A 22,771-nucleotide genomic window follows, 5' to 3' on the forward strand; every position below is an offset into this window, starting at 1 on the left:
ATCCGTATGTAAGGACTAACAGCAGATAGAGGACCGTGTCCTGCAGCAGTCTGATCCATATGTAAGGGCTAACAGCAGACAGAGGACCGTGTCCTGCAGCAGCCAGATCCGTATGTAAGGACTAACAGCAGACAGAGGACCGTGTCCTGCAGCAGCCAGACCCGTATGTAAGGGCTAACAGCAGACAGAGGACCGTGTCCTGCAGAAGTCAGATCCGTATGTAAGGGCTAACAGCAGACAGAGGACCGTGTCCTGCAGCAGCCAGATCCGTATGTAAGGGCTAACAGCAGACAGAGGACCGTGTCCTGCAGCAGCCAGATCCGTATGTAAGGACTAACAGCAGACAGAGGACCGTGTCCTGCAGCAGCCAGACCCGTATGTAAGGGCTAACAGCAGACAGAGGACCGTGTCCTGCAGAAGTCAGATCCGTATGTAAGGACTAACAGCAGACAGAGGACCGTGTCCTGCAGCAGTCAGATCCGTATGTAAGGGCTAACAGCAGACAGAGGACCGTGTCCTGCAGCAGCCAGATCCGTATGTAAGGACTAACAGCAGACAGAGGACCGGGTCCTGCAGCAGCCAGATCCGTATGTAAGGACTAACAGCAGACAGAGGACCGGGTCCTGCAGCAGCCAGATCCGTATGTAAGGGCTAACAGCAGACAGAGGACCGTGTCCTGCAGCAGTCAGATCCGTATGTAAGGGCTAACAGCAGACAGAGGACCGTGTCCTGCAGCAGCCAGATCCGTATGTAAGGACTAACAGCAGACAGAGTACCGGGTCCTGCAGCAGCCAGATCCGTATGTAAGGGCTAACAGCAGACAGAGGACCGTGTCCTGCAGGAGTCAGATCCATATGTAAGGGCTAACAGCAGACAGAGGACCGTGTCCTGCAGCAGCCAGATCCGTATGTAAGGACTAACAGCAGACAGAGGACCGTGTCCTGCAGCAGCCAGATCCGTATGTAAGGACTAACAGCAGACAGAGGACCGTGTACTGCAGCAGCCAGATCCGTATGTAAGGGCTAACAGCAGACAGAGGACCGTGTACTGCAGCAGTCAGATCCGTATGTAAGGACTAACAGCAGACAGAGGACCGTGTACTGCAGCAGCCAGATCCGTATGTAAGGACTAACAGCAGAGAGAGGACCGTGTACTGCAGCAGCCAGATCCGTATGTAAGGGCTAACAGCAGACAGAGGACCGTGTCCTGCAGCAGCCAGATCCGTATGTAAGGACTAACAGCAGACAGAGGACCGTGTACTGCAGCAGCCAGATCCGTATGTAAGGACTAACAGCAGACAGAGGACCGTGTCCTGCAGCAGTCAGATCCGTATGTAAGGACTAACAGCAGACAGAGGACCGTGTCCTGCAGCAGTCAGATCCGTATGTAAGGGCTAACAGCAGACAGAGGACCGTGTCCTGCAGCAGCCAGATCCGTATGTAAGGGCTAACAGCAGACAGAGGACCGTGTCCTGCAGCAGTCAGATTCTTATGTAAGGACTAACAGCAGACAGAGGACCGTGTCCTGCAGCAGTCAGATCCGTATGTAAGGACTAACAGCAGACAGAGGATCGTGTCCTGCAGCAGCCAGATCCGTATGTAAGGACTAACAGCAGACAGAGGATCGTGTCCTGCAGCAGCCAGATCCGTATGTAAGGACTAACAGCAGACAGAGGACTGTGTCCTGCAGCAGTCAGATCCGTATGTAAGGGCTAACAGCAGACAGAGGACCGTGTCCTGCAGCAGCCAGATCCGTATGTAAGGACTAACAGCAGACAGAGGACCGTGTCCTGCAGCAGTCAGATCCGTATGTAAGGACTAACAGCAGACAGAGGACCGTGTCCTGCAGCAGCCAGATCCGTATGTAAGGACTAACAGCAGACAGAGGACCGTGTCCTGCAGCAGTCAGATCCGTATGTAAGGGCTAACAGCAGACAGAGGACCGTGTCCTGCAGCAGTCAGATCCGTATGTAAGGACTAACAGCAGACAGAGGACCGTGTCCTGCAGCAGCCAGATCCGTATGTAAGGACTAACAGCAGACAGAGGACCGTGTCCTGGAGCAGTCAGATTCGTATGTAAGGGCTAACAGCAGACAGAGGACCGTGTCCTGCAGCAGCCAGATCCGTATGTAAGGGCTAACAGCAGACAGAGGACCGTGTCCTGCAGCAGTCAGATCCGTATGTAAGGGCTAACAGCAGACAGAGGACCGTGTCCTGCAGCAGTCAGATCCGTATGTAAGGACTAACAGCAGACAGAGGACCGTGTCCTGCAGCAGTCAGATTCGTATGTAAGGACTAACAGCAGACAGAGGACCGTGTCCTGCAGCAGTCAGATCCGTATGTAAGGGCTAACAGCAGACAGAGGACCGTGTCCTGCAGCAGCCAGATCCGTATGTAAGGGCTAACAGCAGACAGAGGACCGTGTCCTGCAGCAGTCAGATCCGTATGTAAGGACTAACAGCAGACAGAGGACCGTGTCCTGCAGCAGCCAGGTCCGTATGTAAGGGCTAACAGCAGACAGAGGACAGTGTCCTGCAGCAGCCAGATCCGTATGTAAGGACTAACAGCAGACAGAGGACCGTGTCCTGGAGCAGTCAGATTCGTATGTAAGGACTAACAGCAGACAGAGGACCGTGTCCTGCAGCAGCCAGATCCGTATGTAAGGGCTAACAGCAGACAGAGGACCGTGTCCTGGAGCAGTCAGATCCGTATGTAAGGACTAACAGCAGACAGAGGACCGTGTCCTGCAGCAGTCAGATCCGTATGTAAGGACTAACAGCAGACAGAGGACCGTGTCCTGCAGCAGCCAGATCCGTATGTAAGGACTAACAGCAGACAGAGGACCGTGTCCTGCAGCAGTCAGATCCATATGTAAGGGCTAACAGCAGACAGAGGACCGTGTCCTGCAGCAGTCAGATCCGTATGTAAGGACTAACAGCAGACAGAGGACCGTGTCCTGCAGCAGCCAGATCCGTATGTAAGGACTAACAGCAGACAGAGGACCGTGTCCTGGAGCAGTCAGATTCGTATGTAAGGACTAACAGCAGACAGAGGACCGTGTCCTGCAGCAGCCAGATCCGTATGTAAGGGCTAACAGCAGACAGAGGACCGTGTCCTGCAGCAGTCAGATCCGTATGTAAGGGCTAACAGCAGACAGAGGACCGTGTAGTGCAGCAGTCAGATCCATATGTAAGGGCTAACAGCAGACAGAGGACCGTGTCCTGCAGCAGCCAGGTCCGTATGTAAGGGCTAACAGCAGACAGAGGACCGTGTCCTGCAGCAGCCAGGTCCGTATGTAAGGGCTAACAGCAGACAGAGGACCGTGTCCTGCAGCAGCCAGATCCGTATGTAAGGACTAACAGCAGACAGAGGACCGTGTCCTGGAGCAGTCAGATTCGTATGTAAGGACTAACAGCAGACAGAGGACCGTGTCCTGCAGCAGCCAGATCCGTATGTAAGGACTAACAGCAGACAGAGGACCGTGTCCTGCAGCAGTCAGATCCGTATGTAAGGGCTAACAGCAGACAGAGGACCGTGTCCTGCAGCAGCCAGATCCGTATGTAAGGACTAACAGCAGACAGAGGACCGTGTCCTGCAGCAGCCAGATCCGTATGTAAGGACTAACAGCAGACAGAGGACCGGGTCCTGCAGCAGCCAGATCCGTATGTAAGGACTAACAGCAGACAGAGGACCGTGTCCTGCAGGAGTCAGATCCGTATGTAAGGACTAACAGCAGACAGAGGACCGTGTCCTGCAGCAGCCAGATCCGTATGTAAGGACTAACAGCAGACAGAGGACCGTGTCCTGCAGCAGTCAGATCCGTATGTAAGGGCTAACAGCAGACAGAGGACCGTGTAGTGCAGCAGTCAGATCCATATGTAAGGGCTAACAGCAGACAGAGGACCGTGTCCTGCAGCAGCCAGGTCCGTATGTAAGGACTAACAGCAGACAGAGGACCGTGTCCTGCAGCAGCCAGGTCCGTATGTAAGGGCTAACAGCAGACAGAGGACCGTGTCCTGCAGCAGCCAGATCCGTATGTAAGGACTAACAGCAGACAGAGGACCGTGTCCTGGAGCAGTCAGATTCGTATGTAAGGACTAACAGCAGACAGAGGACCGTGTCCTGCAGCAGCCAGATCCGTATGTAAGGACTAACAGCAGACAGAGGACCGTGTCCTGCAGCAGTCAGATCCGTATGTAAGGGCTAACAGCAGACAGAGGACCGTGTCCTGCAGCAGCCAGATCCGTATGTAAGGACTAACAGCAGACAGAGGACCGTGTCCTGCAGCAGCCAGATCCGTATGTAAGGGCTAACAGCAGACAGAGGACAGTGTCCTGCAGCAGCCAGATCCGTATGTAAGGACTAACAGCAGACAGAGGACCGTGTCCTGCAGCAGTCAGATCCGTATGTAAGGGCTAACAGCAGACAGAGGACCGTGTCCTGCAGCAGCCAGATCCGTATGTAAGGACTAACAGCAGACAGAGGACCGTGTCCTGCAGCAGTCAGATCCGTATGTAAGGGCTAACAGCAGACAGAGGACCGTGTCCTGCAGCAGCCAGATCCGTATGTAAGGACTAACAGCAGACAGAGGACCGTGTCCTGCAGCAGCCAGATCCGTATGTAAGGACTAACAGCAGACAGAGGACCGTGTCCTGCAGCAGCCAGATCCGTATGTAAGGACTAACAGCAGACAGAGGACCGTGTCCTGCAGCAGTCAGATCCGTATGTAAGGGCTAACAGCAGACAGAGGACCGTGTCCTGCAGCAGCCAGATCCGTATGTAAGGACTAACAGCAGACAGAGGACCGTGTCCTGCAGCAGCCAGATCCGTATGTAAGGACTAACAGCAGACAGAGGACCGTGTCCTGCAGCAGCCAGATCCGTATGTAAGGACTAACAGCAGACAGAGGACCGTGTCCTGCAGCAGTCAGATCCGTATGTAAGGGCTAACAGCAGACAGAGGACCGTGTCCTGCAGCAGTCAGATCCGTATGTAAGGACTAACAGCAGACAGAGGACAGTGTCCTGCAGCAGCCAGATCCATATGTAAGGACTAACAGCAGACAGAGGACCGTGTAGTTCAGGAGCCAGATCCACATAGTGGTAACAGCAGACAGAGGACCGTGTTCCGCTGCCACAAAGCTGAGCCAATCCACGCACTCAGTAGTTTTCTGTAGCGTAGCGCACTTTGCACGGTTTTTTGCCTTTTGTTTCATTCATGTAGCCGTTAGTTGTTGAGCGCCTCCCAGTTCTCCGGAAATCCCCGAACACTGCAGCTTCGCTTTGTTTTTCACTCCCGGAATAGTCGATGTTCTGCTTAAGCACCGCCCTTCGTTCCGGAAACAGTCGAAGCAGTTAGGTAAGTGTGAAGCTGAAACCTCATTTTCCTGTTGGAGACTGAAGGGCGCGGAGACTAAGTGCGCGAATACGATCTCACAGAGGCCGGAGATTTGTCGAGGTCGTCATCATGTCCGACTTCGACGAGTTTGAGCGTCAGCTAAACGAGAACAAGCAAGGTGAGCGCTGAGCAATGTTTGCGGCCTCTGGCATAGCACGAGGTGTCTCCGGCTTTGTACGTGTTAGTAGGCCGCAACAGATGGAGGCTTCGCAGATGGTTCCCGTGCCCGCTTTCTAGGGTCTCGGGGCCACGTTGTTAGCACGGCCGATTTCCCGCCGAGCCCCGGCACAGGAGGCCGAGCCCCGGCACAGGAGGCCGAGCGCCCGGCACAGGAGGCCGAGCCCCGGCACAGGAGGCCGAGCCCCGGCACAGGAGGCCGAGCCCCGGCACAGGAGGCCGAGCCCCGGCACAGGAGGCCGAGCCCCGGCACAGGAGGCCGAGCCCCGGCACAGGAGGCCGAGCCCCGGCACAGGAGGCCGAGCCCCGGCACAGGAGGCCGAGCCCCGGCACAGGAGGCCGAGCCCCGGCACAGGAGGCCGAGCCCCGGCACAGGAGGCCGAGCCCCGGCACAGGAGGCCGAGCCCCGGCACAGGAGGCCGAGCCCCACATCGTCTTGCTGATCTCTGAACACATTGTGCTTTTTTACATGTATGTGACTTGTGTATTGCTGGGGTTTTAGTGTATGCGCTGCAGCATTTGATGTCCTCCTTGTTTTCAGCTGACATCCCCTTTATCGCCTAGCTGATTACTTCTAGGGGGCAGTCACTGGCAGCTGCCCCAATCGGGTTCCCCAGTGCCTTTGTGTGACCTGTACTCCATTCATTCCTTATCGGGCTGCTCTCTGCTTTTTCCAGCCACTAGAGTGAATAAAGTGGTCTGGTGTCACACACACTTTATCAGCAGGCTGCATAGATGAAAAATCGTGTGTTCTGATTACGGTGGATCCTAGTAATCGGATCACCACCAATCTATATGTTCTCTGCTCGGTGATCACTTGTTTTCCCTTGGTAAGCTCCCTAAATCACATGCGCTCATCCCGGCAACACGTTACACTGCATTTACATGGTTTTGCTACTCTTTCTCTTCTTTTTTACTTGCTGCAATTTTGGGACATAGCAATAAAACTTTCTTTGCTGTGATTGTAGCGAAAAAACACCTCCTTATAAATTCATCCTTAACCCCTTTACCCCGAGGGTGGTTTGCATGTTAATGACCGGGCCAATTTTTACAATTCTGAATATTGTCCCTTTGAGGTTATAACTCTGGAACACTTCAATAGATCCTGGTGATTCTGACAATGTTTTTTCGTGGCATTGTACTTCATGATAGTGGAAAAAAATTCTTAGGCTAGGTTCACATTGCGTTAGGGCAATCCGTTTAGCGCATAGGCTAACAGACTGCGCTAACGCAATATCCCAAAAGGGATCGCGTTTGCCAATCCCGCTGGCGCAGATGCCCGATCTGCGCTAGCGAGGAATGGACCTCGAACGCTGCAAGCAGCGTTCGAGGTCCGTCACTCAAATGACGGCACATCGCTAGCGCACGCCTATTGTGGGCGTGCGCTAGCGATGCGTTCGCCATTGCAAGCAACTACGTTACACCGCATTATGCCGCAGTGTAACGTAGTCCGTTTAACGGGTTCACACAACGCAGTGTGAACCTAGCCTCAGGTATGACTTGTGGAAGAAAATTGAAACTTGGTGAAAATTTCACATTTTTCCAACTTTGAATTTTCATGCCTCTAAAGGTACCGTCACATTAAGCGACGCTGCAGCGATATCGACAACGATGTCGATCGCTGCAGCGTCGCTGGAGAGCTGTCACACAGACAGCTCTCCAGCGACCAACGATGCCGGTCCCCTGGTAACCAGGGTAAACATCGGGTTACTAAGCGCAGGGCCGCGCTTAGTAACCCGATGTTTATCCTGGTTACCAGCATAAAAGTAAAAAAAAAAAACCACACACTACATACTTACCTTTCGCTGCCTGTCCTCCGGCGCTCTGCTTCTCTGCACTGTGTAAGCACAGCGGCCGGAAAGCACAGCGGCGCTTAGTAACCCGATGTTTACCCTGGTTACCAGTGAAGACATCGCTGAATCGGCATCATACACGCCGATTCAGCGATGTCTGCAGGGAGTCCATTGACGAAATAAAGTTCTGGACTTTCTGCAACGACCAACGATGGCACAGCAGGATCCTGATCGCTGCTGCGTGACAAACTGAACGATATCGCTAGCTAGGACGCTGCAACGTCACAGATCGCTAGCGATATCGTTCAGTGTGACGGTACCTTAACCCCTTCATGACCTTGGGATTTTTCATTTTTCCGTGTTCGTTTTTCAATCCCCTCCTTCCCAGAGCCATAACTTTTTTATTTTTCCGTCAATTTGGCCATGTGAGGGCTTATTTTTTGCGGGACGAGTTGTACTTTTGAACGACATCATTGGTTTTAGCATGTCGTGTACTAGAAAACGGGAAAAAAATTCCAAGTGCGGTGAAATTGCAAAAAAAGTGCAATCCCACACTTGTTTTTTGTTTGGCTTTTTTGCTAGGTTCTCTAAATGCTAAAACTGACCAGACATTATGATTCTCCAGGTCATTACGAGTTCATAAACACCTAACATGACTAGGTTATTTTTTACCTAAGTAATGAAAAAAAATTCCAAACTAAAAATTCCAAGCTAAAAAAAAAAAAAAATTGCGCCATTTTCCGATACTCGTAGCGTCTCCATTTTTCATGATCTGGGGTCGGATGTCTGTCGCGGCGACCAAAAAAAAGTAATTCTGGCGTTCCAAATTTTTTTTCTCGCTACGCTGTTTAGCGATCAGGTTAATGCTTTTTTTTAATTGATCGGGCGATTCTGAGCGCGGCGATGCCAAATATGTGTAGATTTTATATTTTTTTTATTGATTTATTTTGATTGGGGTGATGTAAACTTTTTATATTTTTTTTATTTTTTTCACATTTTTTTTAAACATTTTTTTTTTTTTACTTTTGCCATGCTTCAATAACCTCCATGGGAGGCTAGAAGCAGGCACAGCACGATCGCCTTTGCTGCTACATAGCAGCGATCTGCTGTTCGCTGCTATGTATCAGAAAATCAGGTGTGCTGAGAGCGCCGACCACAGGGTGTCGCTCACAGCTGCCGGCGATCAGTAACCATAGAGGTCTCAAGGACCTCTATGGTTACTATGGAGAAGCATCGCCGACCTCCGATGATGTGACGGGGGTCGGTGATGCCGTCATTTCCGGCCTATGCGGTAGTTAAATGCCGCTGTCTGCGTTTGACAGCAGCATTTAACTAGTTAATAGGCGCGGGCAGATCGCAAACAGCTGACATGTCCCGGCTTTGATGCGGGCTCACCGCGGAGCCCTGCATCAAAGCAGGGGAGCTGACCTCGGACGTACTATCCCATCCGAGGTCAGAAAGGGGTTAAATCAGAGATATGTCACACAATACTTACCGTATTTTTCGGACTACAAAACGCACTCTTTTCCCCAAAAATGTAAGGGGAAAATGGGGGTGCGTCTTGTAGTCGCAGTATACTTACATATCATGCGGCGGCGGTCCCGATGCAGCCTCCCTTCCCATGCTGCTGTGGCTGTGCTGCGGGCAGGGGCTGTGTTGCGGGGCTGTGGCAGCGGCTCTCTGGGCTCAGTGGGGGTTCCGACGGCATTTCGTCAAAGCCCGGAGGCCCCCCGCTCATCCGTGAATGGCAAGTTGCGGTGGCCTCCGAGAACATGGGCGCCGGGAAAATGGCCACCGGGCCGGCGCACGCTTAGATTCAAATCTCGTCAATGAGATCTCGTCTCCCGAGATCTCGGGGCGAGATCTTGGCAACAAGATCTGAATCTGAGCGTGCGGCGGCCATTTTCCCGGCCAACGCACCAGCCTGGACCACCGAAAGGTCCCTGTGACCACTTCTCCGCCTGTGGCGATCCCTTCACTGGTAAGCTGAATTCGGACTGTAAGACGTACCCCCATTTGAAACATTTTTTTTCCCTTATTTTTATTCTGAAAATTTGGGGTGCGTCTTATCGTCCGGTGCGTCTTATAGTCCGAAAAATACGGTAAGTAACATTTCCCATATGTCTACTTTTGATCTGCACAATTTTGGAATCAACATTTTTTTTTTAGTTAGTGAGTTAGAAGGGTTAAAATTTGACCAGCAATTTCTCATTGTTACACCATTTTATTTTATTTTTTTTTGGGGACCACATCACATTTGAAGTCACTTTGAGGCATCTATATGATAGAAAATACCCAAAAGTGACACCATTCTAAAAACTGCACCCCTGAAAGTGCCCTGAATCGCATTCTAGAAGTTTTTTTTAACCCTTCTGGTGCTTCACATGAATTTTTGGAATGTTTAAAAAAAAAATATATATTTTTTTTCCCCGCAAATTAATTACTTCAGATCCAAGGGTATCAGGAGAAATTAGACCCCAATAGTTGTTGTCCAATCTGCCCTGAGTACGCTGATACCCCATATGTGTGAGAAAACTACTGTATGGGCACAAGTCGGGGCTCGGAAGGGATGAAGTTGCGTTTTGGAATGCAGACTTTGATGCAATGGTCTGTGGGCATAATGTCGCATTTGGAGAGCCCCTGATGTGCCTAAACAGTGGAAACCCCCAACAAGTGACCCCATTTTGGAAACTACATCCACTCCAGGAACTTATCTAGATGTGTGGTGAGGACTTTGAGAACCCCCCCTTCCCCAGTGTTTTACTAAAGTTTATAGCGCCGTGGCGTGAAAATAAAAAAGTACGTATTTTTTCCACAAACCTGTTTTTAGTCCCCTTTTTTTTCACAAGGTTAACAAGGAGAAATTGGACCCCAAAAGTTGTTGTGCAATTTGTTCTGAGTACGCTAATACCCCATATGTTGGGGGGGTGGGGGGGACCATGGTTTGGGCGCATGGCAGAGCTCAGAAGGGTAGGAGCGCCGTTTGACTTTTTCAATGCAGAATTGGTTGGAATTGATGTGCTTATACAGTGGAAACCCCGCCAATTCTAACTCCAACCCCAACACACCCATAACTCTAACCACAAACCTAACTCTAAGGCTATGTGCACACGTTGCGGATTTTGTTACTGATCCGCGGTGGATCTGCACCTGCGGATCCGCAGCAGCTTTCCATGCGTTTACAGTACAATGTAAACCTAAGGAAAACGCAAACCGCAGTGCCCATGCTGCGACTTACATTCCACATCATGTCAATTCTTTGTGCGGATCCCGCTGCGGTATACACCTGCTCCTCTATAGGAATCCGCAGGCGTAAAACCGCAGGTGGAATCCGCAAAAAATCCGTAAAAACCGCTGTAAATCCGCAGGTAAAAGGCAGTGCCTTTTACCTGCGGATTTGTGAAATCCGCTGCGGAAAAATACGCAGCCCTAAAAAATACGTGCGCACATACCCTTACACACCCCTACCCCTAATCCCAACCCTACTCTTTATCGTAACTGTAATCTTGGCTTTAACCCTAATGGGGAAAATGGAAATAAATACACTTTTTAATTTTATTTTTCTCTAAGGCCGGCCTCACACTCAGCGTATAAAAATACGGTCCGTAAATTACGGCCGCAATATGCAGAAAAGTCCCCAAAATAGTGGTCCGTATCTCCTCCGTAGGCAGGGTGTGTCAGCGTATTTTGCGCATGGCATCCTCCGTATGGCATCCGTACTGCGAGATTTTCACGCAGGCTTGCAAAACCGACACACGGATATACAATGGATCCATGGGCTCAAAAAATCATAAAAACATATATACTGTCTATCAATCTATGAATATATATATATATATATATATATATATATATATATATATATATATATATATATATATATATATATATATATATATATATATATATATATATAGAAAAAAAAGGAACAGCACAACTCTAGTACATATCCTCAAGTGCAGGGCCTCAAGCAACCAGTCCAGCGATTGCAGCAAGTTTACAGACACTCAAAAAAGAGGCAGCACTCCATAGTTTAAGTGAAAAATGTGGAGGGTTTAATCGACCCACATAGCCGGGCGACGTTTCAGCTCCATCTGAGCCTTTATAAAGGCTCAGATGGAGCTGAAACGTCGCCCGGCTATGTGGGTCGATTAAACCTTCCACATTTTTCACTTAAACTATGGAGTGCTGCCTCTTTTTTGAGTGTGTGTAATATATATATATATAATCTCTCTATATCATCCAGCGCGAGATAGATTTAAAGCCGGTAATTCAATTGCCGGCTCTTGCTATCTCCTTCCTAAACCCGACATGATATAGACACGGTTTACATACAGTAAACCATCTCATATCCCCATTTTTTTGCATATTCCACACTACTAATGTTAGCAGTGTGTATGTGCAAAATTTGGTCGCTCTAGCTATTAAAGGGTTAAATGGCGGAAAAAATTGGCATGGGCTCCCGCGCAATTTTCTCCGCCAGAGTAGTAAAGCCAGTGACTGAGGGCAGATATTAATAGCCTGGAGAGGGTCCATGGTTATTGCCCCCCCCCCCTCCCCCGGCTAAAAACATCTGCCCCCAGCCACCCCAGAAAAGGCACATCTGGAAGATGCGCCCATTCTGGCACTTGACCACTCTCTTCCCATTCCCGTGTAGCGGTTGGATATGGGGTAATGAAGGGTTAATGTCACCTTGCTATTGTAAGGTGACATTAAGCCAAATTAATAATGGAGAGGTGTCAATTATGACACCTATCCATTATTAATCCAATGGCATGAAATGGTTAAAAAAAACACACACACATTATTAAAAATTATTTTAATGAAATAAACACACAGGTTGTTTTAATATTTTATTTCTCTCAATCCACCTGAAGACCCTCGCTCTGTAACAAAGGAAAAATAATAAACCAACAATATACATACCTTCCGATGATCTCTAACGTCCCACGATGTAAATCCATCTGAAGGGGTTAAAATATTTTACAGGCAGGAGCTCTGCTATAATGCAGCTGTGCTCCTGCCTGCAAAACCCCAGCGAATGAAGGTAATGTAGGTCAATGACCTGTAGTTACCTTCATTCACGGTGATGTGCCCTCTGCTGGATGTCCCTCGAGCATGGGAACTTTCCTGGAAAGCTCCCAGGCTCGAGTTCATATGAGGACAACCAGCAGAGGGCGCATAGAGTAAATATTTTATATTTTTAAAATTTTTTGCATTTTTAATTTTTTTTTTTTTTTTTTTTATAAGTTCATTCTTTTTACAATGTGTCCTACTATGGGACACTCATTTTGAGAAAAAAGGGTGATCGCTTCTGTAGCATGCAGATCTGCATGCTATAGACCCTGTCAGCGCTGCAGCTTCTATGCACTGACACTGAGACGTCCTGACATGCACTGCGCATGATAGTAAGTCTCTGGAGACCCTGATGTCATAATGACGACCGAGTCTCCATGGCAGCGATCTTGACCCGGCGGCATCTCCGATCCAAAGGCAGAGGGCTGTCAGCCCCTGTGCGGGCTCCTGAATGCAGAGATCATGTTTGATGGCAGTGTTTTGGTGGTTAAAGGGTCGGGAGCAGTCCGTGACTGCTCCTGGCACTTAGTGCCGGTTGTCAGCTGTGTGTGCGGCGGATCGGTAATGAGGTACTATTCCGTCCATGGGGATTACCGTGTATACTCGAGTATAAGCCGACCTGATTATAAGCCGAGGTACCTAATTTTACCTCAAAATCCTGGAAAATTTATTGACTCGAGTATACGCCGAGGGGGGAGATGCAGCAGCTACTGGGTCAGCAAGTCTCGCCTCTCCCTGCAAGTCTCTCCATCGGTCCGCTAGTCTCCCATGGGGGTGTTTCTTACCCACTTCTACACAGCTGTGGAGCAGCGCCATCCTGTCATCTATGGAGTCCTGGATGTAGCGGCGTGCCTGTAACCTATGGAGTAAGCGGTAGCGGCGGAGCAGCACCATCTTGTCACGTATGGAGTCCCGGAGGTAGCCTTGTGCCAGTAACGTATGGAGCTGCAGTAGCAGACATGGAGGCAAGCGGTAGCCATACGGTAGGTGGAGGTTGCGGGCTGCCTGTATTTTCGCTGCACACACTTCCGATCCCGCTCATCATGGCTTTTGAATATTCATGACATCATTGGATGTGAAGCATGCGGCACTGAAAATACAGGCAACCTCCACCTGCCATACGACTACCGCTTGCCTCCACAACTGCTGTATGTATAGAATGTATAGAACATTACCAGCACGCTGCTAGCTCCGCGTCTCCATACATGACAGACGCTACCGCTTGCTCCATAGATTTCCGGCACTCCGCTTCCCTTGGAGACTCAAGACATGCCAGCATCGCCATGCTCCGCTGCTGCTGTGAAGGAGGGGGTAAGAAATACCCCCAGGGAAGAGAGACGGACCGGGGGAGAGGGGAGACAGACCGGTGGGGGAGACTAGAGTATAAGCTGAGAGGGGCACTTTCAGCCTAAAAAAAAATGAGCTGAAAATCTCGGCTTATACTCGAGTATATACGGTAAGTCCCAGGTCACATGGACGGAATAGTATGTTGGATGGCAGAAAGGGGTTAATTACTTTTATTAGAACAGTTATCCCTTGCGTCCATAGGCTTCCATTATAGCTGACGACGGGCAGCGCAGGATGTCGCTGACCGATTTTCCGACGTGCACGAAAAACGTTCCTCTCAACGTTTTCTCTTCACGACGGACCGTTATTTCCGACGGATCCAGTGCACGACGGATGAAACAGACGACAATCCTTCACAATCCGTCGCTAATACAAGTGTATGGGAAAATGCAGGATCCTGCATTCTCAAAAAATGACGGATTGTGACGCAAGCTAAAAAATGAAAGTGTGAAAGTAGCCTTAGATGTTTGTCCCTAGATTTAATTTGGTTTTATCGCAACAGAAGCCTGTATTCTGCCAATGCTCCTGGTATCTGGCATAGGCTTCCACTAATCTGATCTCTGTGGCTCTTGGATGGGCATCTACGCTGGCAAAGCTGCTGAGCTCACTAGCGCTCCACACTGTTGAATTCAGTGCTGCAGCCAGCGCTAGACACCAGGAACAGTGGTGAAGACTCTGGTTGATCTGGGGAAGGTGTTTTCAGGGCGGTTTGTTTTTATTACGCTAGGGGACAAATAACTGAAACTGGACACATTTTTCAGATAGTAATAGCATTTGTTGCAAGCAGGGGAAGTGATAGTGCTAGGCCTCATTCATACTTAGTTTTAGAGCAGTTTAGGCATTTTTGTCAGTCAAAATGAGTGTTCAAAAAAGTGGAATAGAAAAGTGTTTGTCATGTTATATTGGACAACATGTACAATGCAGGCGAGTGCGCAAGTTTTGTAATCCTCATTACATTGCTTAGCAGACTTGGCTTCTAGATAGCATAGACTGGTAGCAAGCAGCACTACCGACTGCTAATACCAATGCACTAGAATCAGAGCCTTCAATTTACATTTGTTTAGCATATGTGCAGCAATGTGTATAAATTGAATTGACGTTCGAGCGAAGCCAAGTGAAAAGGTGAATCTTTAGGCTGTGTGCACACGTTGCTGATTTCTCGTGTTTTTTTTTTTGCGTTTTTTTCGCTTTAAAAACGCTATAAAACCGCAAAAAAAAACATACATTATGCATCCCATAATTTTTAATGAATTCCGCAATTTTTGTGCGCATCGCGGTAAAAAACGCAGCATGTTCATTAATTTTGCGGATTTCCCACTATAGAATGCATTGGGAAATGTCTGAAAAAATCTGCAAAAAAACGCACCAAAAACACGGTATAAACGTGCGAAAAACGCATGCAGATTTCTTGCAGAAAAATTCTGGATTTTCTCAGGATATTTCTGCAAAAAATCCTGAATGTGTGCACATAGAGTAAGGCAATTAGAGTTTAAGAGTAAATGCTGTGTTAGAAACGTGTCTGGTAAGACTCTTTCACACATTTTTTACTAATTTTACTGTCTTATCACAACAATGCCAATGACTTTATCCTGTCTTAAATATTTTTATTTGACTTCGCTGGATCTTCAATTCATACACGTTGTCTCCATGTCATGAAGAGACGAAATTCTGTATGTGACAGCTGACACCCCGCAGCAATGCCCACGATCAGGGCACCAATCGTGAGCATTTAACCCCTCTGATGCTGCTGTCAGTAGTGACAGGTGCATAGAGAAGCATTGTGCAGGGAGGGGGGGTGCCTGCGCGCTTTCATCAGAATAGCGCAATACGATTGCGTTGTTTTGATGGTCTCCATGGACCAAGATGACCGTGGGGTCCTGCAGGGAAGGTGGGATTCTTCTTTTCCTGCCTGTCAGATACTGATCTGAGACTCTGCAGTGCAGTGTCACATCAGCAATCTGCTGTAAGATGGTAATATCCCATACTGGGACATAGTAACATAGTTAGTAAGGCCGAAAAAAGACATTTGTCCATCCATTTCAGCCTATATTCCGTCAGAATAAATCCCCAGATCTACGTCCTTCTACAGAACCTAATAACTGTAAAATACAATATTGTTACGCTCCAGGAAAACATCCAGGCCTCTCTTGAACCCCTTCGCCATCACCACCTCCTCAGGCAAGGAATTCCAGATTCTCACTGCCCTACCAGTAAAGGATCCTCTTTGTTGGTGGGAAAAACCTTCTCTCCCCCAGATGCAGAGAATGGCCCCCTGCGACCGTCATTTTCCTTGGTATAAACAAATCCTTGGAGAGATTTGTATTGTCCCCATATATACTTACTAGATGGTGGCCCGATTCTAATGCTTCAGGTATTCTAGAATATGTATGTATATAGCAGCCATATAGTATATAGCACAGGCCACGTAGTATATAGGAGCCATGTAGTACAGTTATATGAAAAAGTTTGGGCACCCTTATTAATCTTACATAGTAACATAGTAACATAGTTAGTAAGGCCGAAAAAAGACATTTGTCCATCCAGTTCAGCCTATATTCCATCATAATAAATCCCCAGATCTACGTCCTTCTACAGAACCTAATAATTGTATGATACAATATTGTTCTGCTCCAGGAAGACATCCAGGCCTCTCTTGAACCCCTCGACTGAGTTCGCCATCACCACCTCCTCAGGCAAGCAATTCCAGATTCTCACTGCCCTAACAGTAAAGAATCCTCTTCTATGTTGGTGGAAAAACCTTCTCTCCTCCAGACGCAAAGAATGCCCCCTTGTGCCCGTCACCTTCCTTGGTATAAACAGATCCTCAGCGAGATATTTGTATTGTCCCCTTATATACTTATACATGGTTATTAGATCGCCCCTCAGTCGTCTTTTTTCTAGACTAAATAATCCTAATTTCGCTAATCTATCTGGGTATTGTAGTTCTCCCATCCCCTTTATTAATTTTGTTGCCCTCCTTTGTACTCTCTCTAGTTCCATTATATCCTTCCTGAGCACCGGTGCCCAAAACTGGACACAGTACTCCATGTGCGGTCTAACTAGGGATTTGTACAGAGGCAGTATAATGCTCTCATCATGTGTATCCAGACCTCTTTTAATGCACCCCATGATCCTGTTTGCCTTGGCAGCTGCTGCCTGGCACTGGCTGCTCCAGGTAAGTTTATCATTAACTAGGATCCCCAAGTCCTTCTCCCTGTCAGATTTACCCAGTGGTTTCCCGTTCAGTGTGTAATGGTGATATTGATTCCCTCTTCCCATGTGTATAACCTTACATTTATCATTGTTAAACCTCATCTGCCACCTTTCAGCCCAAGTTTCCAACTTATCCAGATCCATCTGTAGCAGAATACTATCTTCTCTTGTATTAACTGCTTTACATAGTTTTGTATCATCTGCAAATATCGATATTTTACTGTGTAAACCTTCTACCAGATCATTAATGAATATGTTGAAGAGAACAGGTCCCAATACTGACCCCTGCGGTACCCCACTGGTCACAGCGACCCAGTTAGAGACTATACCATTTATAACCACCCTCTGCTTTCTATCACTAAGCCAGTTACTAACCCATTTACACACATTTTCCCCCAGACCAAGCATTCTCATTTTGTGTACCAACCTCTTGTGCGGCACGGTATCAAACGCTTTGGAAAAATCGAGATATACCACGTCCAATGACTCACCGTGGTCCAGTCTATAGCTTACCTCTTCATAAAAACTGATTAGATTGGTTTGACAGGAGCGATTTCTCATAAACCCATGCTGATATGGAGTTAAACAGTTATTCTCATTGAGATAATCCAGAATAACATCCCTCAGAAACCCTTCAAATATTTTACCAACAATAGAGGTTAGACTTACTGGCCTATAATTTCCAGGTTCACTTTTAGAGCCCTTTTTGAATATTGGCACCACATTTGCTATGCGCCAGTCCTGCGGAACAGACCCTGTCGCTATAGAGTCACTAAAAATAAGAAATAATGGTTTATCTATTACATTACTTAGTTCTCTTAGTACTCGTGGGTGTATGCCATCCGGACCCGGAGATTTATCTATTTTAATCTTATTTAGCCGGTTTCGCACCTCTTCTTGGGTTAGATTGGTGACTCTTAATATAGGGTTTTCATTGTTTCTTGGGATTTCACCTAGCATTTCATTTTCCACCGTGAATACCGTGGAGAAGATCTTAAGCTTAATGTTTTATAAAAATTGTTTTTTTTTGCAACAGCTATTTCAGTTTCATATATCTAATAACTGTTGGACACAGTAATGTTTCTGCCTTGAAATGAGGTTTATTGTACTAACAGAAAATGTGCAATCTGCATTCAAACAAAATTTGACAGGTGCATAAGTGAGCACCCTTATCATTTTCTTGTTTTAAATACTCCTACCTACTTTTTACTGACTTACTAAAGCACTTTTTTTGGTTTTCTAACCTCACTGAGCTTTGAACTTCATAGCCAGGTGTATGCAATCATGAGAAAAGCTACTTAAAGTGGCCACTTGCAAGTTGTTCTCCTGTTTGAATCTCCTCTGAAGAGTGGCATCATGGGCTTCTCAAAACAACTGTCTAATGATCTGAAAACAAAGATTATTCAACATAGTTGTTCAGGGGAAGGATTCAAAAAGCTGTCTCTGAGATTTAACCTGTCCATTTCCACTGTGAGGAACATAGTAAGGAAATGGAAGAACACTTGTTAAGGCCAGAAGTGGCAGGCCAAGAAAAACATCAGAAAGGCAGAGAAGAAGAATGGTGAGATCAGTCAAGGACAATCCTCAGACCACCTCCAGAGAGCTGCAGTATCAACTTGCTGCAGATGGTGTCACTGTGCATTGGTCAACTATATACAATGCACTTTGCACAAGGAGAAGCTGTATGGGAGAGTGATGCGAAAGAAGCCGTTTCTGCAAGCACGCCACAAAATCGGCTGAGGTATGCAAAAGCACATTTGGAGAAGCCAATTTCTTTTTTGAAGAAGGTCATGTGGACTGATGAAACCAAGATTGAGGAGTTTGGTCATACAAAAAGGCGTTATGCATGACGGCCAAAAAACACAGCATTCCAAGAAAAACACTTGCTACCCACAGTAAAATTTGGTGGAGGTTCCATCATGTTTTGGGGCTGTGTGGCCAATGCCGGCACCAGGAATCTTGTTAAAGTTGAGGTACGCATGGATTCCTCTCAGTATCAGCAGATTCTTGACAATAATGTTCATAAATCAGTGACAAAGTTGAAGTTACGCAGGGGATGGATCTTTCAGCAAGACAATGATCCAAAACATCGCTCCAAATCTACTCAGGCATTCATGCAGAGGAACAATTACACTGTTCTGGAATGGCCATCCCAGTCCCCAGACCTGAATATCATTGAACATCTGTGGGATCATTTGAAGAGGGCTGTCCATGATCGGCGACCATCAAACTGAAGTAGAATTGTTTTGTAAAGAGGAATGGTCAAAAATACCTTCATCCAGGATCCAGGAACTCATTAAAAGCTACAGGAAGTGACTAGAGGCTGTTATTTTTGCAAAAGGAGGATCTACTCCTCCATCTCAGTGGCAGATGAGGTTTAACAATGATAAATGTAAGGTTATACACATGGGAAGAGGGAATCAATATCACCATTACACACTGAACGGGAAACCACTGGGTAAATCTGACAGGGAGAAGGACTTGGGGATCCTAGTTAATGATAAACTTACCTGGAGCAGCCAGTGCCAGGCAGCAGCTGCCAAGGCAAACAGGATCATGGGGTGCATTAAAAGAGGTCTGGATACACATGATGAGAGCATTATACTGCCTCTGTACAAATCCCTAGTTAGACTGCACATGGAGTACTGTGTCCAGTTTTGGGCACCGGTGCTCAGGAAGGATATAATGGAACTTGAGAGAGTACAAAGGAGGGCAACAAAATTAATAAAGGGGATGGGAGAACTACAATACCCAGATAGATTAGCGAAATTAGGATTATTTAGTCTAGAAAAAAGACGACTGAGGGGCGATCTAATAACCATGTATAAGTATATAAGGGGACAATACAAATATCTCGCTGAGGATCTGTTTATACCAAGGAAGGTGACGGGCACAAGGGGGCATTCTTTGCGTCTGGAGGAGAGAAGGTTTTTCCACCAACATAGAAGAGGATTCTTTACTGTTAGGGCAGTGAGAATCTGGAATTGCTTGCCTGAGGAGGTGGTGATGGCGAACTCAGTCGAGGGGTTCAAGAGAGGCCTGGATGTCTTCCTGGAGCAGAACAATATTGTATCATACAATTATTAGGTTCTGTAGAAGGACGTAGATCTGGGTATTTATTATGATGGAATATAGGCTGAACTGGATGGACAAATGTCTTTTTTCGGCCTTACTAACTATGTTACTATGTTACTATGTTACTAAATATTAATGTCACTTTTCTGGTGGGGTGCCCATACTTATGCACTTGTCAAATTTTGTTTGAATGCAGATTGCACATTTTCTGTTAGTACAATAAACCTCATTTCAAGGCAGAAAAATTACTGTACAAATAGAAAGAATGCGGCACTCACCCTCTATCATCTTCAGCTAAATTTGTGTCCTTTATTTAGCACTTACACCATAACAGACATTATGCAGCAACGACAGGAGTACATGAGGAAGCGAGAGAGTGAAGAGATGGGACGACGGCCGTTTCGCGCACAAGCGCTTCTATGGGTCCATGTGAATTTCTATGGTGATGTCATTTCCTTTTAAAGGGCTGCAATCACCATACATATAAAACACTGTATACAAAAGGTTAAAAACCAACAACCTCTAATAACTGACTGCTTCTCAAAGACGAAGTAAACAAAAACTACCATATCCAGCTTGTCATTTAAGCCTATTGGACCTTGGGCATTGGTTCTTGGTATCCATTTGGCTTCCCGTTGTAAAAGTAATTTATTATGATTATCACCCTGTGATGGCAAATTAACTATTTCTAGGCCGGCAAAACGTAATAGGTTTGGGTCGCTGCAGTGTTTCTCCTGCATATGTTTCACAAAACGCACGCGCTCTTTCCCTGTTAACACCGAATTGAAGTTTTCACGAAATCGGACCATTAACGGTCGTATTGTTTTGCCAATATAAAAATGATTGCACGGACAAAAAATTACGTATACTAAGTATTTACTTTTACAAGTCACAAAATCCTTAACATAGTGCTCTATATCGCCCATTCTAAGGGGATTTTCAGTTTTATGCAGGTGGCAAAAACTGCAGTTTCCGCATTTAAAATTACCCTGTGGCAAAGTTTTTTTTTTTTTTTAATCCAATTACTGTCTATCGGTTCAAGCCGGTTTTTGATTAAAAGATCACCTATATTTTTAGATCGTTTATAGGCAAATAAAGGAGCAGAAGCCGTTAAATTGCAAAAGTCAGCATCCCTCTGAAAATTGTCTCGTTCTTAATTGATGGTTTGGACTTCGTACTTTCCTATTTAAGTTGGCACCTATAAAAGACCGGTACCGCAATGGGTGCTCCGGTGGCATGCGTTTTCGCGAACCTGTTTTTCGCGGAGAAGCATGTCACCGGGTCCTATAACCTCTACCTTAGGCATATACGTCTTTACTTACGTTTTGCTGACAATATTTTTATAATATGGGACGGGAGCGAGCAGACGTTCAATGAGTATCCCTGTGACCGTGTGTATTGTTGGAAGCTACCACGTGGGACTGTGTTGTGCCCCTCATCTGCTGGATCTATTGAATTCACTCAAAGACTGTTGCTTTTTTCCTGGCGCTGGATTGCCCAGTGGTGCCCCCGGATCTACTCACTCGTTGTGGACTCGTTGTGGACTCGTTGTGGACTCGTTGTGGACTCGTTGTGGACTCGTTGTGGACTCGTTGTGGACTCGTTGTGGACTCGTTGTGGACTCGTTGTGGACTCGTTGTGGACTCGTTTTGTCCCAGTTCCTTGTTCCAATAATTCTTGTTGGATTGTTTATCGGCCTGGTGTCTTTCTGCTCTGTCGCATACCCAGTCACAAATATAACCTGTTTTTCTTATCTTTCAGGTTACATCGGGGGCTTATCTACAGCTTTACAGAATGCCATAGATAAGACCCTGATGGTGGTGGCCTTAGCTTATATACGATTTTTGGGGTGACAGATTCCCTTTAATAACTGTTACCGGTACTATTGTAGGCTGGATTTAAGGGATGGCCGCCGCCCGGGCTGCGTGCCGCCGCCCGGGCTGCGTGCCGCCATTTTGTTAAAGGCCAGAGCCCCTGGCAGTTCGTCTATGCTTTCCTGTGTGGTCGACTTTGGAAAAATCGCCACTGAGAGGCGGCACATGCGCAGATGGAGATTTTGGCACCAAGATCTTGGCGGCCATTTTCCAGAAGTCCACCACACAGGAAAGCATGGATGACCGGTTGGGGGGCTCACGCATTTCACGAAAAGTCGGCAGACCTTCCCACCCATCCCCCCACCCCCGCAGCGCAGGAGCTCCCCCCTCCCCACCTGCGTCTTGCAGCAACACTCCACTCCTGCCTCCTCCAGCAGCAACCCTGGGAGCCCACTTCACCGCAGCCACCTTCCCCGGTAAGCAATACGATGCATGGATTATAACAAGCACTGCCATTTTATTAAAAAATATATATTTTTCCTATTTTTCGTCTCGAAATTTGGGGTGCTTCTTATAATCCGAAGAATACGGTACATTGTACACTAACAATGGAGTCCACTGGATGCTTTTCAGGGTCCCTTGCAGTGACTGTCACTGCTGTATGCATTGTAATACAGTGCTATGAAAGTCAGTTGAGCATTCCCATAATCTAGGCACTGCTATATTCTGTCAAATATCTCCATATTATTTTGCATGCAGTTATGTTCTACCCCATGCAAGAGTATTATCCGTACCATATTTGATTAGTGGGGTCGGCTGTCAGAATCCCACTGACCTTTAGAATTAGGCGGCCACAGATCGTAAAAAAATAAAATCGTAAG

General features: G+C 47.1%; 1 protein-coding gene across 2 annotated transcripts in view; it reads left to right on the top strand.

Annotated features, from left to right (window-relative positions):
- Positions 1-5,302: 5,302 nt before the first annotated feature.
- The window catches only part of U2AF2 (U2 small nuclear RNA auxiliary factor 2), a 180,027-nt gene continuing 162,558 nt past the window's right edge, over positions 5,303-22,771 (top strand). Inside the window, exon 1 of one of the 2 annotated variants that reach the window (XM_069743087.1) lies at positions 5,303-5,513. In XM_069743087.1, coding sequence (XP_069599188.1) covers positions 5,465-5,513 — 49 coding nt within the window. In that variant the 5' untranslated portion in view covers positions 5,303-5,464. The remainder of the gene's footprint in view (positions 5,514-22,771) is intronic. The other variant, XM_069743088.1, reaches the window with a different exon arrangement.

The sequence above is a fragment of the Ranitomeya imitator genome, chromosome 10 (genome assembly GCF_032444005.1).
Source record: "Ranitomeya imitator isolate aRanImi1 chromosome 10, aRanImi1.pri, whole genome shotgun sequence".
NCBI lineage: Eukaryota > Metazoa > Chordata > Amphibia > Anura > Dendrobatidae > Ranitomeya > Ranitomeya imitator.